General features: G+C 38.3%; 1 protein-coding gene across 12 annotated transcripts in view; it reads right to left on the bottom strand.

Annotated features, from left to right (window-relative positions):
* Positions 1-18,393, bottom strand: part of mtd (mustard) — a 933,126-nt gene that overhangs the window by 95,538 nt on the left and 819,195 nt on the right. For 11 of the 12 annotated variants that reach the window (XM_068366640.1, XM_068366639.1, XM_068366633.1 and 8 more), the window contains one exon: positions 1-89. This exon is cut by the window's left edge and continues 121 nt beyond it. The exons of the other annotated variant lie outside the window; for it this stretch is intronic. In XM_068366640.1, coding sequence (XP_068222741.1) covers positions 1-89 — 89 coding nt within the window. The remainder of the gene's footprint in view (positions 90-18,393) is intronic. 12 annotated transcript variants of the gene reach the window in all.

An 18,393-nucleotide genomic window follows, 5' to 3' on the forward strand; every position in this document is an offset into this window, starting at 1 on the left:
GCTCCGATACATCCCGCAGGGAGCTTGTGGAATCAGAGGGGGAGCGAGCGAATAGCCCACTACTGAAGTCAACCAGGTATTTGGGCGAACTGCAGTAACAAGACAAGAGTCCATGCTAAGCTCACCAAGATTACAGGCAGTAGCAAATATTTAAATAAAAGATCTTGAATGATGATGCATTCCTGTTTTTACCAAGTTTACGATTTTAAATTCAAAAGCAATTATGAAATGTAAATGCAGTTCAGTGCTCTAATCAAAACTCTCACATTTGTAAATTTCTTGCAAACAATTTTACATGATAATCCATTCAAGATCTTTTTTCCTTGGTTTAAACTGCATAAAGCATGCATAAAAGCCTACCAACCAGTTATCATCAAAGGAATAAACTGTGATGAGATCCTGTTCACAGTCAACTTGATCTGAAGTGCTGTATGAAATCTTCTATTTAAAAGATATTCAAGTGTAGCATGATCAAAGAAGGGTTAATACTATTGTATGATGATTAGTATTGTATTATATATAATGAACTAATAGTGTAAAGAACTACAAACTAATTTAGACTAGTTCAGTCAATGAGCATTACCTGAAAAGCTCAAACTATTCTACATTCTTAGGCAAAACTGAGGTCCAAAACTCTTCACCTAAAGAGAAGGATCCTATTTCTACATTCATAGATTTTGTTTAGCTCTATGATGGAAAAAAAGGTGGGCATTTGTTTAAGTTTCTGGGTATGGAGGAAGTTTTTAATCTACTATAAAATATAAGGAATACAATAAAGATTATGTATCATCCAGCAACAGGATAGGGTCTTGTCATTACAATTTAATTTTTGGAATACAGTAAAATGTATGGGATACAGCAACTGTGAAAAGTAAACAGTTAGTTAAGGTGTAGTGAAATAGACAAAAATTTTTAAATTAAATTACTGAAGAATTGTAGACATACAAAAAAATTTACACAATTCTTAAGCAAACAAGTATGTTTTGTAGCTTTATTTCATAAATCATGCATAATGGAGTCATTTTCTAAGATTTCATGGACAATACAGTGGTCAACCGTTTCATCACATGAAACCCTAAGTGCCCTGACATGCTGAAATAAAATTAAATAATTCATCATTTCTGCACTGAAAATATAAATGTAGAGTAGAGTTACGGTCAACTGATTTCTGAAAGTAATATTGTGAAATCAGTTCAAAACTCTTAACCACAATAGCCTTACTCCTAATGTAATTTGGCTTGAGTGTCATTTTCATATGAAATTTAATTTTCAATATCCTATAGTAAAATCAGTTCTGCCCAGGAGACTAATCTGACAATTTCTTTCTTAACCAGAGCACTAAAAATTCAGCAGCTGCATGCTTCTATATACTACTTTGCATCTTGAGAGGTTTACTCTCTAAAATTAAATATGCTTGTCAGCCAGTGAAATTACAAAACTCCATAATTAAAAAGGAAAATACACCTACTTATTAGTTGTTGAAGTATCTTTCCTTATCACAGATCATGGGCTCTTTTAAAACTTTGAAAATGACCCTCTGTAACTTATATTTTAAGGTAAGTAAAATAATTCTTCCCAAGCTAATAGTACTGTGATACTGTACAAATGTGCTCTATATATTGTAGAAATTCAAAACTGTTAAAAAACATTTAACAATCCCATAATACGACTGTCTAGAAAACAGCAAATTTAAACAACCAAACAGGGTTAATAATGACAGATATGAATCCTGAACACCAGCACTCAAGTAACAAAAATTATATTACTTTTGTTCTAGCTAATACTGTCATGAATATATTAGGACTATATCTTATTTCTGATTTCTATTCAACTATACTAGCAGAAAATCAAGAACATATGAAGAATGAAAAAGCCTTATAGACAAAAGGGTAGCCAAATAGTTTTCTTGCTCCTCTACAAACAAAGATTCAATTGAACAGAGCTTACACTGTTAGGTGGTGACAAATTATATTTTTCATTGTTAGAAAAATACACATGGGCTTTTCTTGCATTGAAATTAAGTATATTTGAATCAAGTACAAATCTCTGCATTACTGTAGCTTACCACTCCACTACTAAACAAGAAGATTGGTCATGCATTCACAAAGATTATAATGATGGTTTCCCTATGGGAAAGAATATCCCAAAGAAAGAAAAGACCCTCAAATCTTGCAAACACCATGTCTCCTAATAACATATTTTACATACACATATTTTCGTGGTTTCTTTCCTTTTCTTTTCTATGTTTCCTTCCTTCCTGCTCTATTGTGTTTCTTAGTTCTCCTCCTACTTCTATTTTCCCACTACTGAGTTTGTTTTTGTGTTTGACCACAACCAAACGGGGACTTTAGTATCATTGATATCCCTGTACTTGAAATTGTAAATGTAAGATAGTTCAGCCTTTTAAAAGAGGAATTTAATTTTTTCTAATTTTCCGTTAAGGATTACTCTGACTAAAACAAAGTTTCTTTCACCTCTCAAAATATTAAATAGCTCTTAAATTATCTTTATACAAGTATCACATGGATAGGCTTTGAGTGCAATATGACAAATTCTAAAAAAAATTGTATTAAAACAATTTGTATTCTTCATAACAATACAGTACTGTACAAACCTGGAACTCTTTACAGTGGAGATATTTTTTGGTGATAGCTGAAACCAGCCATTAAACTTTTTACGAGGAGTAATTACCCTCGGCTAGTTAGCTGGGGAGAGCAGGGAAGTAGACAACCACCCTGCTCATACCTGCACTAGTAAAAAACCTCTACTTTGCAATTGTGGCAGGACTTCCGAGGAAGGTGATGACGGGACTAGTAGTACGTCTAAAGAGGTCCAGGTTTGTATAGGTTTGGAAAACAAATTATTTCCAAATTTGTCATTTGTTCTGAAACTATAGAGTACAAACCATTACACTCTTAACAATGAAAACTCGTTCCATGGTAGCTAAAGTCCTAAAACCAACTGGCTGGTGACTGACCTGGCGTGCATACTCTTTGCTTTGCATAAGCTGTTTAGAGGGCATCCTGACACACTGTTAACCCTTGGCGTTAACAACCTGAGCAATCCATGCTAGGTGTAAGAATTTAGCAACGTAACTTGACCAGGCAAGCATAACTTTGAAGCTAAACACCGCACTTAACCTAGACATTGCCAGATTCCACTTCCCTTGGAGGATGGTGACATAACAAATATGTACTGTACTCATATCAGGTTATATTAGGGATGATGGTACCCACCATCAGTTGAGAGATAGTCAGTTTGCAGAGTCCCTTGGATGCTGAACCTCAAGAGAGGGGAGAACGAAATCAGAAGTGGCCAGTCACTCTTACACATCCATTCTAGACTTACTCGCAGGTAACAGCTCCCCTCACACAACTGCTACTTGTCCAACAAGGGAGCCGAGGTGTTATTGACCACGTTTTGTGCAGTTACCACAGGCCCTATGGCAAAAGTGTCAAGGTTCCTGTGGATTATGTCTTGCAGGTAGTGGGCAGTGAACGTGGTTTGTTGTTTCCACATGCCCGCTTGTAGTACCTGCATCACAGAGTAATTATTTTTGAATGCCAGAGACTTGCTGATGCCCTAATGTCATTAGCTCGAGGTCAACGACCAGAAGATGAGGAGCTTGGTTGTATGGCACTTTCGATCACCTGTCTAATTCAGGAAAAGATGGAATTCTTGGTGACCTTCCTTTTCATTCTTCCCGTGATCACAAAGAGTCTGCTGATATGAGAGCGGGGTCTGGCAGTTCTTTTAAGGTATTTCCTCAGTGCCCTTACAGGGCAGAGTAACTGCTGATCTGGATCATCTTCTACACAAAGACTCAATCCAGAAATGCCTGGATATAGGATCCAGTAAAACCAGATTTCAAGTCTTATCCACGAACTCAGGGACGAAGTCAAATATCATCAACTCCCATCTACTTAAATGGGCAATGTCGTACAAGTGACTATGTTGCTTGCTGACTCTGCAGAGGCCATGGCTAACAAGAAAACAGTCTTTAATGTCAAGCCATGATCTGATGCTTGAAGGAGAGGTACACAAGGTGCTCCTTTCAAAACCAAAGTACTTGCACCTTGTTTCAAGGAGGAGATCTACCTTTCAACTGGGGGCAGGTGCACTCAAAGTTCTAACTTCCAACTGAGGGCAGGTGCGCTCAAGGTTCCATATGAGGAGAGACAATTCCATCAAGGAAGAAATAATCAGTCTAAAAGCAAGCCTCAAGGCTGAGCGATAGCTTTTGACCACTGACACTGAGCAGAGGGAGCTGCCTCTCTGTGCCTCTGTGAGTAGATGCAAAAGGTCAGGAAACCATTATGCATGTTGCCATGAGACCTCTGGTTATGTCCTGACCTTGTTTGAAAGCCTTTTTACTAGTTGGAAGCGGGAATGCGTAGATGTCCAGACCATCCCACCAATGTTGAAAGGCATCCTGCCAGACTGCCTGTATGTCCGGTACCAGGGAACAGTACATTGGTAGCTTCCCGTTCAGGGGCGTGGCAAACTGGTCAATTATCAGCGAACCCCACAGTAAAAATTTGTTGGCTATTGGTTGATTCAAAGATCATTCAGAGCCTACTATCAAGAGTTCTTCTGCTCAGATTGTTCGCCTGCACATTCTTCTTGTCCGGGATGAAACTTTCCGAGAGGGCTACCAAGTTATCTTCCATCTGAGGATTTCAACAGCTAGAGGGCAAAGGTGCTGTGAAAAAAATACCTACTTGCATGTTTGTGTGACACTTCCGTGGTGGTGTCACTCATCAGCATCACGGAGCGACCTAAGAGGAGCTGATGGAATTGCTTGAGGGCCAGAAAGGCTCTCCACATTTCCAGGTTTATGTGGCACTATCACTCGGCATCAGACCAGAGCCCGGATGCCGTGAGGTGTAACAGGTGATTACCCCACCCTTCTTTTGAAGCATTTGTAAAGAGCAACAACTCTGGGGAAGGAGATTGAAGGTCTACTCCCCTGAGCAGATTGATGTCTGACACCCACCAACTCAGGTCTCTCCTTTGCTCTGACCCTACCAGCACTAGGGTGTTCGATGCGTCGAAGTGCTAAGACCAAAATGTCTTTGGCAACCACTATAAAGAGCAAATGGGTAGGCGACCATTGGGGACCGCCTTCTCCAAGGAGGTCAAGTGCCCCAGAAAACTCTGCCTTAAAACTGTAGGCAAGACATCCTGCAAAAGAAACAGGTGTCATTCTCTCTACTTATCCTTTGGATGGGAAGATTTTGCCTAGTTTAGTCATGATCCTCATTCCTAGATATATCATTTCCCGTAATGGTTGCAAGTAAGACCTCTTGTAATTTACAGCAAACTCCATATCATAGTAAAAGGCAAGAACTGAGGGGGGGCAAGGCAGCCTTAACTTGGTGCCGGTCCCAAACACGGGTAAATGGGGAGGGTTGGCGGGAGGAAAGGCATCCGGCTATGAAAAATTAACCAAAACATCTATGGTCAGTGAGTATAATCAGAGAGGATGGTGATCTGGGGGCAGAAATAAACCACAGAATACAAGCAGGATGGAAGAATTGGAAAAAAGTGCGTGGAGTACTATGCGACAGGAAAATAGAGGTTAAGTTGAAAGGTAAAGTACACAGGACAGTTGCGAGACCAGCAATGATGTATGGAGCGGAGACGTGGGCAATAAAGAAGACAGAAGAGAAGATGGATGTGGCAGAGAGAGATTATGTTGAGATGGATGTGTGGGGTGACAAGAAGAGATAAGATACGGAATGAAGTAATTAGGGGTACCACAGGAGTTAGAAAACTATCAGATAAGATCCAAGAAAGTAGACTGAGGTGATACGGTCATGTCATGAGAAGAGATGAACAGTATATTGGGAGGAGAGTGATGGAAATGGAGGTACAGGGAACGAGTAGGAGAGGGAGACCAAAGCGAAGGTGGGTGGACTGTATCAAGGATGACCTTCTATCAAAGAGATTAACCGGTGATGAGGTGTGGGACAGAGGTACTGGAGAAAGCTGACCAGAAACATCTGGTAAAAGATGTAGACAAAGAAGAAGAAAAAGATGATAGTAAAAGGCAAGAAGTCTTGTTTCAATGGAAGAGAAGGGTCTCCCACGAGTCAGCTAGAATTAGCCAATCGTTTAAATAACAAAGACGACGAATGCCTTTCTTGTGTGCCCAGGTGGACACTAGGGTAAAGATCCGAGTGAACAGCTGAAGTACTGTGGACAGGGCGAAGCACAGCACCTTGAACTAGTATATCTTTCCGCTTTATTTATATTTCAGGTATTTCCTTGAAGACTGATGAATGGGGATTTGGAAGTACGAAACCTAGAGTTCTCCATTATGAACATTTTTTGTTGGACAAACTCGTTCGCAGTTGAGAGGATGATGACTGGTCTCCATCATCCAGATGACTTTTCTACAAGAAATAACCGACTGTAGAAGCCTGGGGCTCCGTCCAGAACCTCATGAAGAGCGTCTCTTCTCTAGCATGGACTGGAAGGGCCTGTTCCTTTATGGATACCTTCGCATAGGAACCTGTCATCTTTGGACGGACAACCAGAGGAGAGCAAGAGAGCATGAACAGGACGATGTATACCTCTAAAAGTACGGAGATCAACTGTACCGTAACTTGGCCCCGGGGAGCATCCAACTTCGCCAAATGCTCTGCAAGCATCCACCAACCGCTGGAATGGTCGGGGGAATGACCTCCCTAGCGGAAATATCCACGTTTTCCTCTCTTGCTACCTCTACCCCTCTTCGCGCCCTTAGATCAAAAGGGCTGCTTAAGACGTTAAGATTATGCTGCCTGTTTCTGCGATTAAGCAGACTTCTTAGCACCCTGGCACTTTGTCGAGGACAACCTCAACGGTGGTGATACCAAAGAGTAAGGGCGTGATGTCATGGCCCTAAGGAGGAGGGAGTCCTGACTGGTCTTCCTCCATCTGTCTGCTACTGTCTCAATGTCCTCCATTTACTCCAGCTGTGGCCAAGTTGTGGAATGATCTTCCTAATTGAGTAGTTGAATCAGTAAAACTTCAATAGTTCAAAGTTGCAACAAATGTTTTTATGTTGAACAGGCTAGCATTAAGTCTTTTCATAGTTAATATATGACATATCTGTTTTGACATTGTTACTGTTTTCAGAATGATTTATTGTTATTTTTGTTCTCATCACTTATTTCCTTAGTTACTTTTCTCACTGGGCTATTTTTCCCTGTTGGAGCCCTTGGGCTTATAGCACCTAGCTTTTCCAACTAGGGTTGTAGCTGGGCTAGTAATAATAATAATAATAATCCGTCCATCGAGGGCTTGCGCAACTTCATCGCCTCTATCCTTGGCACCCGCCTCTGCAATTTTGAGGAAACTGCATCGCACCTTCTCCAAATCCAGTTGATTCACAGGATGACTAAGTTTTGCATCAGGAACTCTTGTTCTCACTTCTGAGAGTGAAGAAGGCTAACATAGCATCCCTCTTCTGGGTCGTGGAGATGTCCTCGTTCTTATGAGGTAGGGCAGAGACCGCAACCAATATTCAAGCCACAAAATGGATTGTAGAGTGCATGCACTTCACAACTCATTCCATGTTGCCATCTCCCGCAGAGAAGTTCACTGGCAAATTATTCAGTTTGTCCAGGGAAGAATTCTGTGGAAGAGCCAGAATTGTGGGATCCAAAGGTAGGGGAGAAGGATAGTCTTCCACTATCTCATAATACTTCCGGCCCAGAGGAACTGTGATGCTCCCACCACAAAGGCGTAACCCGTCTTCTTCACCAACTTAACCCCCCCCCCCCCCCTCTTGAACAAAGCAATGCTTAGTCTTGGTGGGTCTCTGAGTGTCATAGAGGTCTCAGACCATGTCCTTGCCCTCCGCAGGAATCTGATCCGGTTCCCCAAACAAATTGATCTTATGAATGCAAGATAAGACTTGCAGAAAGACACTACTATATCTGCAGCATTCTGTTCCCAGAGGATCTTGGGGCTGGCGGACTAAGGCAGCACCCCATCCAAAACTTCCGATCAGGTATCAAATGGTTCTTCCTCCTCCAAGATCACACCCTAGCCTGGGGAGGGTCTAGGTTGTCAATGAAGGTCCTTTTTGCAGAGGAACGAGACCTTGGAAGAAGGCCACTATGTTCCAGTCTTACTAGAACTGACATTGTAGTCAACTGACCTTCCCCTCCAATTGGGTGCTCAGATCTCGAGTGTCAGTTCTTCGGAATGGTCTTCATGTCCTTCCTTTCTCTCAGACGGATATTGAAGTCTGCTAAAAGGGAAGAACTCTACTTCCTCTCTCCCTAGGCCCTGCACCTTCGGAGGAAGTGGGAGGAGGAACCTCTGCTGCCGCAGCAGAAGGCTCTTGTCAAACTACCTCTGGGAGACAGCTTTCCTCTTCTGTGTAATGATGGGAATCACCCCCGGTTTCTCCCAGAAAGGATCCTGGCTGATGGGAGGCCGCCTTGGTAGTTAAATACTTCTGGTACCTTGAGAAATTCCGAGGAGAAGGAAGCCTGTGGGTGGTATGAGCAGGAAACTGCACAGTAGAACTACTGAGCCTAGGGTCTTAAGGGCCTCCATTCCCCTTGGAGGAACTAGATACCTCCAGCAGGATAGTTGGAGTATCTGGAAGTGGGACCGATGGAAGAAGGTTGACCGGTCCTACGACCGCCTGCTCACTGCCTAGAATAGGTCCAGGATCCATGGTGGGTCCTTCAAGAATGGAACTGCTCTCGAAGGGGCACCCCGAGAGTGCTTCCTTGACTTGGGTGTAGAGTCAAGTAATGGTAAGGCACCAGAGGATGTCAACTCCTGCCCATCCCTCAGCTCGGCTTCCGTCAGGATGACTACCAGGTCGAACAGACTGACAATGGAGAGCTCCCTTACCCTGTAAGGGAACCTACTATTCACATCTTTAAGAAGACCGATAGCGAAGTTTATTTCCATTTGAGGATGAGCCAAAAGGGCAATAATCCCTCTTGGCCTCGTTCACTGGGAGGGTGATCACTCTCAACACTCATCACATGGAGACTCCTGCGTACAAGAGTGACCCCTACACATAGTGCAAAGACCGTGAGTATTGGTCTCGCAGCCGACATATAAGTGCCGCAACTGCGCCCTTCAATGCCGGGACAAACCTGCAGGGTTACGATGCCCATAGGTAGACACACCTAAAAGAGAAAAAGAAAGTAAAGGTTTTAGCTCTTAGCCTAGTTTAATCGTATTGGAAATTTTTATGTTTTTAATGGAAGAGTAAGGAAATGTCTGTACTCCACCAAGCCAAAATAAAATGTGACTGTTACAAAAAAATAACTTTGTTACAAGTGCAGGTGTGAGCGGGGTAGTCAATTTACTCCCCCCCTCCACTATCCTAACTAGCGGAGGGTAATTACTCCTCGTAAAAACCTTGAAGACTGGTTTCAGCTATTGCCGAAATATATCTCCAATGTAAAAAGCATAATAATTTGTATATAGTGTTGGAATTAACTAAACTTTAAATTGGATGAATATTCAAACCTTGGTGGCAAAGCTATGTCCAAACTCCCACAGCAAATATGTTTTCAATATCAGAGTAATCAAGAATGTATATTTTCAATTTGTTGTTCTAATCATGTCTAAATTCATGAGTGTTAGCCTTTGAATTTAGTAATGCAGTAATGTATGACAATTAATCAAACTTGGATCAGAGTTCTTTCCCTCTAGAATTGGTTTAGTTGCCGAAGAGACTTATTATACAAAGTCTTTTTCCTTTTACTTAACAAAACTTTTCTGTTGTATGTCCATAATTTGTGATAATTTCTACTGATAACAATTCTGTACTGCTCTTGTACTTTGGCTGCTGTCATCAACATCTCCTAGCATTATCTTTACAAGAGTTCTCTGACAATTTCCTCCAAGTTCACATTAGGCTTGAGTAGTGTCCCATAACAAGACTTCTGCTTATTGTTTTTCCTTTTTAAGAATTCCTACTAACTAAAAGTTTTTGTAAAAAGGTGATGAATATTCTGGCTACTATCCCACTGCATATACCACTGACCAATGTACAAACTGTGTTACTAATTCTCAAAACTTCATATCAATGATCCTTGCTATGAATCATTCTTCAAACGAATGATGACAGCTGTTTTGATCAACGAGAAGATTTTTCTATTTACACAGTTTCCCCTGAAGTGGTAATCAAATTACAGCTCTTCAAAAATAAATAAAAAGTTCATCTTCCACTGCCTAAAGAACCTAACATTTATCCTGTTTCTACTTGCAGTAATACAACCAAATGAAAAAGTCCCGAGTCTTCTGTGAACCTCTGAATGGTCCCTCTCTGTAGGACTCTCATCATAAAGTAGATGTTCTGAGGTTCTCGCATATCACAGGGGCTTATAAGGATCTAGGTCTCCTACACCTCTTTTAAAACAGAATGTCACCTTTCAGGAATTGACATTTTAGAATTTTCTTAAATCTTCCCATAATTTGCATTTCTTGGTCTACAACTTTACAATATTTTCTTTGGCCTTTTTAGACTCTCTAATGGGCACCTTATTTCCCTCAGAACCTCTTAATAAGTAGAAAAAAAATCCTTCCTATGAAACCTGATGGCGAATTAAAGCATTACATAAATCCAGTAAAACCATATTATCGACTGCCTCAAAGTTTTGGTTTTCTATTTCACAAAAAGGATAGGATAGAGAGCCACTTCCTCAAATAAATGAAACCTGGTCAGCTATACATGGAATAATCTAATAAATTAAAATATTTCTTCGATAAAATCTCTAGTCGGACTGCTCCTCCACTGCCCTTTCCCTTAGCTAACAAAAGACAAGACATATGAAGAGCCCTGCAGATGACCTAAAAGTTTATGCCATTTCATCACCCTCTCTTTGAGATCTGATGGACAAAATTACTCCCTAAAACTTCAAGAGCCATTGATCATCCCTAAAGTAAACCAAACAAGACATATGAAATGGCCGGATTTCCTGTCAAAATCCCATCGATATATTCCACAAAAACCTAGAGACTTGCCATTTTCCCCTTTGAAGGTTATGAGACTAACTTATGACAATAAAAGCTTTCCAGAGAAGGCTGCCAGATATATCTTCATCTACAATGAACTCTCGAATGTAGTGTTTTACCAAGCCTAGTAAGAGCTAAGGCAGTAATGTCAAGGGAAAGTTTTCTTTTTTCCTGCGCTTCCTTACAAACGAGATTTTTTCATTTACCAAGACAAAAGCTAGTTGCCTTTATCTACCATCAATGCCCTTTTGCAGCAAGTCCTTTTTCTTCAGGAAATAAACCTCAAATTCCCCAAAACTATGATCTTTTTTTGACAACTATTAAAAGAAAACTATGTTTTCCCAAGTTTCTTCCTATAACTGGGATTTTACCATAGTCCTAATCAGTCCTCCTTGAGAGAGCCCTGAAAAGTATGCAAAACTTCACACATATCTACGTTAATCAAACTGTACCACACACCAGATATGGAGAGTCAGGAGGTTTTTTTCCCAAAAATTTCTTTGCTAAGTCGCAATTACCAAGTTATGATTCCTTCTAATCCTTATCCATCAAGCAAGACAAACATTTATGCCTATTTACTTCTCGGAGAGTTATTCATCCTACCTGCAAAGCTAACAGTGTCTAACAATGGATTACTACTTGGCATCCCCACGATGAAGCTTCTGGCCATTTTTGTATCCTAACATGGGTTGCCCTCAGTATACATTTAGGTAGACAGACTTCTTTCCTGATAATGTTATTACAGCTAAAGAGAATTGCTCTTTGGCAGAATTCAAAACCCTCTACCTTGGAATTTATTTGGCTATATCAAACAGAACTTTGTGAATCCATTAACCCTGGATAGGTACGATGGGTCGTTCGCGACCCCGAGCGTCAAAAAAAAAACAGGTTTTTCTCACGTGACTCACCCCCGTGACTGAATTTGTGGGTGATCGACCTGCAGGAGGTGTCTCCCCTACACGCTCTAGTAGTGTCCAGATGTGCATTGCTGTAGCTGTACTCCTTCCCCGATTTCTGAGACGCGTCGGGGTCGAGCGCGACCGAGTTTACCCTTCTAAGGTAATTTGCATAATTATCAAAGTTATTACGTATTATGAAATTGTCGTAGAATGGTTCAACTTGTATAGGTTATCAGTTGTGGAAAGTCTTGGTGGATTGTTTGGCTACCATGTGCATGATTTTTTTTTTAGTTAAAATGTCGTTCATCACCATGAGGACCATTTTACCGCGAGTGCCCCTTTTTCATTTTTTTTCATTTTTTTGCCAAGTCATTTTTCCGTAAGATATTGCCAAATAGTGTCGTAAAACTTTTGCTTGTTTAATGTTGGAAAGTGTGTCTAGATGATCTGGCTACCCATGCGTGACTTTGTTTTTGTCAGATACGACGTAGTTATTGGTATATTGGGTATTTAACTGAGGTTACCAATTTCTGTTTTTTTTCAATATTTGTAAAAATTACTACGTAGTAAGGAATTGCCGTATATTATTCATTTTTTTTTCATGTTTATGTGTTAGAAAGTGTGCCTTGATGGTTGGGCTAACACGTGCATGTCTTTTTTTTTATCTGAGATGCCGTATATTAGAATGTCGGGCATTTTACCGCGAGTGCTCCTTTTTCATTTTTTTTCATTTTTTTGCCAAGTCATTTTTCCGTAAGATATTGCCAAATAGTGTCGTAAAACTTTTGCTTTTTTAGTGTTGGAAAGTGTGTCTAGAGGATCTGGCTACCCATGCGTGATTTTGTTTTTGTCAGATACGACGTAGTTATTGGTATATTGGGTATTTAACTGCGGTTGCCAATTTCTGTTTTTTTTTCAATATTTGTAAAAATTTACTACGTAGTAAGGAATTGCCGTATATTATTGATTTTTTTTTCATGTTTATGTGTTAGAAAGTGTGCCTTGATGGTTGGGCTAACACGTGCATGTCTTTTTTTTTATCTGAGATGCCGTATATTAGAATGTTGGGCATTTTTCCGCGAGTGCCCCTTTTTATTTGTTTTGCATTTTTTTGCTTAGTCATGTTACCGTAAGGAATTGGAAAGTAGTGTCGCAAAACTTATATTTTTATAGTGTTGGAAAGTGTTTCTAGATGATCTGGCTACCCATGCCTATTTTTTTTTTAGCCAGATATGGCATATATATAAGTATGTGTTCGATTTTCCTGTGATTGCCATTTTTTCGTTTTTTCCCATTTCTTTCAAAATTACTACGTACTAAGGAACTATCACAGAGTAATGATTCATTTATATGTTTATTTGTCGGAAAATGTGCATTGATGGTTTGCCTAGCACGTGGCTGAAATTTTTTTTTCTGAAATGTCGTATATTAGAATGGCCATTTTTCCACGAGTGCCCCTTTTTATTTGTTTTGCATTTTTTTGCTTAGTCATGTTACCGTAAGGAATTGGCAAGTAGTGTCGCAAAACTTATAATTTTATAGTGTTGGAAAGTGTTTCTAGATGATCTGGCTACCCATGCCTATCTTTTTTTTTTAGCCAGATATGGCGTATATATAGGTATGTGTTCGATTTTCATGTGATTGCCATTTTTTCGTTTTTTCCCATTTCTTTCAAAATTACTACGTACTAAGGAACTATCACAGAGTAATGATTCATTTAGATGTTTATTTGTCGGAAAATGTGCCTTGATGGTTTGCCTAGTACGTGGCTGAATTTTTTTTTTCTGAAATGCCGTATATTAGAATGTTAGCCATTTTTCCGCGAATGCCCCTTTTTATTTGTTTTGCATTTTTTTGCTTAGTCATGTTACCGTAAGGAATTGGCAAGTAGTGTCGCAAAACTTATATTTTTATAGTGTTGGAAAGTGTTTCTAGATGATCTGGCTACCCATGCCTATCTTTTTTTTAGCCAGATATGGCGTATATATAGGTATGTGTTCGATTTTCCGGTGATTGCCATTTTTTCGTTTTTTCCCAATGCTTTCAAAATTACTACGTACTAAGGAACTATCACAGAGTAATGATTCCTCTAGATGTTTATTTGTCGGAAAATTTTGTTTACTTCTTTTTTGATTGAATATCATCAAATTATTTAGCTAAAATATTATATTTTACATTTTTTTTTCGATTTTATTTCCCTTCAAAAAAATTTTTTTGGGTCAGAATTTTAATTTTATAGTCGTAAAATAATCGACAATTATCCAGCAACCCACCATACAATTTTTATGCATATCCAATAATAATTAGATTAGTAAATAACACCTTGAAATTGACATACCCTTCCTACATTTCAAGTGGCAGATTAGGGAGTCTGAGTCAGTGTGGTTGGCGGCCATTTTGTGGACATATCCGAAGCGTAAGCTGCCCTATCTATATATATTCTTGTTCCCTATAGAATTTGTGATATTTTGGTATATTTTTACCTGCATAAATATCATATTATATATTAAATATATGTATTTTTTTACGAAATTTCTAAGTACTCAAAAAATTACCTTTAGATATGGCCCCTGATATAAATGTAATTTACAAAATAATGAAGATTTTTTTACATATTTCTATTTTAGGATAACATATGTTTATTCCCTAAAAAAATTAGCCACTTCCTATTTCATTTGGGTACCCAAAAAAATTCATGAAATTTGGACAAATTATTTTGGCCAAAAAAAGTTACCTTTTTTTCTCATTTCAGATCTTCACCTCCATGGGTCTGACTTCATCCAAAATACATCAAGATGTGTCCTAAACATTCAAGAATCAATTCCTAAAAGGATTTGTGTATATATGTATAAACTTTTTTTTATGAATTTTTATGTCAGGTCTTTTTTTTTTCTACTTAATTTTTTAAAATATTTATAATAAATAGTTTTTCTGCAGATGAGTAGTATTTATCTTTACAGTTATTTTAAGCATTCATTGAAGTTTTTTTTGGCAAAAGAAAAAAGGAGGTTACTGTAAAAACTGATTTTTCAAGAATTTTTTTTGGCGTCGGGGTCGTTCGCGTCCGAGTATACCCTTAAAGGGGTGTCCGAGGAGCGTACCTATCCAGGGTTAAAAAAAATAATAAGAGGTATAGCTGTTTTGTCACTTCTGACCAACTATTCAGGATTTGGCTTGCAGCATTATGAACTAGAAAGGTTTAGTCTAGAATATTTTGTGTTCATTTATAAAAATCACCTCAGTAATGCTCCTTTTACATACTTATCTCTTGATTAATTTCTAATAATTCTTCATGGTTTCTATACAGTATAGCATTTCAGCTTAGTTTTACGATTGAAATACCGGTACTTTAAACTATTTCTACAATTCATCATGAAAGAAAATGAAAAGAAAAAAAAGAATAAAAAAATACATGGAGACTTTTCAAGTCGGAATTATTCAAATTTTAACGTAATTATCATATACTGTGCAAGTACAAAATTTGCAGAATAGTATGCTTTTTCTGTGCTGGACGAATGTCTTCTATCCAAATATACTGTACCATTTCTAGATGCAAGAAATAACATGGCATATTCAGCTTCAATTAAAACTAAGTATTGTACCATAGTATATATTCTTTTCAACTAGCTTTTGACTGCCACACCAGCAAGAATTTAGCCCTTCTAGTAATACACTTAAGAATCTAGAGCCACTACAATTATAAATGTTTAAATAAGAAATTCTATCTTCGTAAGTCAAGCTCCCTGCAAGCTCTACTTATGATTTTCTGCACATATATTCCCTATCCTCATTCCTTTTTTAACTTTACTTTTCATCTTTTCCCTTTAGTCTCCTATAACTAGCAATCCAAATTCTTTAACAATATATTGCTCCCAAGCTTTACATCTCATTTAAACATATATCAGTACAGCACCACTACACCCTTGGAGAATATAAGTGCAACAGAGGTTATCTACATACAACACTTGTAGAACTAACTAATAATGACAACCTGCTGTTTTAAAAAACTTAGAACCAAATACCAATGAGAAAATCCATTGTTAATGACATTATTAAAGTAATAGGAATATACTGGTATAATAATTTTATAAAAGTAATTGAAGAGATATATAAAAGTTTTGTATCAAAAGTAAAACTAGTTTCCTTTTTACACTACCTTAAAAAATCTTTTTCATTACTTTAAGAAAATGTCCTTGTGTTTTTCATAATGTAATTCTAGTAATAGGATATATTATATATACCTGTGAGCCACACACTACTAATATATTCAAAGCAAGAGCATCTTGACTATGAAAAAACTCCCCATCTAGTACTGGCTAGCACCTGATCTGCCTGTAAGGGTGAGGAGAAGGAAGAGATGATCCTCTGCCTGCCAGCCTCCAGGAGCAAGCACACTCAGTGCTTCATGTCACTGAAGTCAAGGCAGACATCATAGCCTTTAATCACAAGGGAGAGAGAGGATGGTGGGAAATATGCAACAGCAGGTAAGTATAGAAATACTGTAATAAACTTATTCATTTCGATGAATCACACCACCTAGTCACATTGCTGACTACCACAATCCCTTAGTTGGGCAAGTGATGAAAAGATTAACCTTTTTTAAATCTTTAAACTGAAATTTAAAGTATTCTGCTGATGTATCTCATCTTAACTCAAATAATATTCCACACTTGAATGTACTTTGGAATTATTAACAAGATCTTTAAATTTATTTTTTTTACTATTCTTAAGGAAAAGCCCTTTCTCCAACTACGAAAAATTACAGTATTGATAAATCCTTTATATCTCATTTCATGGCGAAACTATCTGGCCTAGAGCCCCATAACCCTAATAAACAAACAAAACTTTTCAAATAATTTTTAACAAAATATTGATTTGGGACTCCACTGAGCTGTGACTAGTACCTTTTCCTATGATAAATTTCTCAAGAAATTAAGAGGTAGTTGCACCCCTAATATCATGAATTCTAACTTTTAGGGGAAGCATATATTCTCTATCTATTTTAGGGGAAGCATATATTCTCTATCTATACAGCTCTCCATGAAAACTAGTGACTCAATCCTTTATTAACCCCTTCCCACCCAGATGACGCAACCGCTTGCGAGTATGCTATACCAGATAAACCCAAAATCAAATATCACAATTAGAGTATGCTCATCATTATTTATGTTTCTTTATTGATTATAATGTATATATGAAAGTGTATGTATGTGTGCATATATCTATGCATGAATTTCTATATATATGTATGTGTGCATGTAGGTACTCTGAAACTGTCTCTATGTATATAGCTATATCCGTGATTTATAAATGTTATTTTTTATTATATACTTTATGTATGTATATGTGTTCTTGCATTTATATATATGTTCCTCTATACACACATTATATATATATATATATATATATATATATATATATATATATATATATATATATATATATATATATATATATATATATTTAGGAAAAGATACACAAGCTTTCCCATGGACCATTGCGGTACTCGAGTGCCATCGTTTCTGGTTACCCGGTATCACTTGGAGCCCTATTCCGTGTCACTTGAGCAGCGGATGAAAATCTCTAAAATTTTAGAAAGGACATAAACCTATTTCTACTCATAACCTCCTTACAAAACACTGGTGGTCCTCCATTCAAAGGATCACGTGACCAGTACATATGCATATCAGGTTTTTTATCCACTCCCATCAGCATGAGTAATGAAAAAAAGACATGCAGTTCACGTGTGTTTACTGGTTTCCATATCAGTCTGTGAAGAGATTTTTTTTTTTTTCAGGAAAATCTTCTTTGTACTGATCTGCTCTTTCATTTATCCAAGAACACAAAAGGGACCATCATTTCTGGATCCATAAAATATTCAAATGCCACGTCAGATGAAGGAAAATCATCCTGAGACAAATAAATATCCACCCCGTGACTGGGATCGCTGAAGGAAGGAACAGGATCTGGCCGAGAACCATCAAAGCTGTCGGACAACAACCGCCAACCTTCTTCTGTGACTGGCTCAATATCGTCAAATAATTCGCAATCACTTACTGATTGCACACTATCTGATGTCTCACTTTCATCATCAGAATCCCCTGGTACATATATTTCATCTGAGGAATCTCCAGAGTCACCTATGACTAAAAAATACAACCGGAAATTTATAAAGAAGCAACCAGAACAATAATCAAACGAATTCTACAGTTGGACTTTTGTCTATTTGCGAGTCGACATGTCTGCCTGAGTGATAAATAACGAGAAAAGACGGAAAGATTGAAATACTGAGCTCCCATTGGTGAAACATGGTGACGTCTCAATTCCGTCACCGAAACGTCACGAGATGCCTTACTCCTTCGCTCTGATTGGCTAGTGGGCGGAGCTTATGTTCGACAGAGGATGAGAGAGCATATCCCAGCAACGAGAAGTCTTCAAAAACACAATCCCAACACACCAGCTCTCGGTACAAAAGTGTGTGTGGAAGGACGTATTACGCTACATCCTGGGA

Source organism: Palaemon carinicauda, chromosome 44 (assembly GCF_036898095.1).
Source record: "Palaemon carinicauda isolate YSFRI2023 chromosome 44, ASM3689809v2, whole genome shotgun sequence".
NCBI lineage: Eukaryota > Metazoa > Arthropoda > Malacostraca > Decapoda > Palaemonidae > Palaemon > Palaemon carinicauda.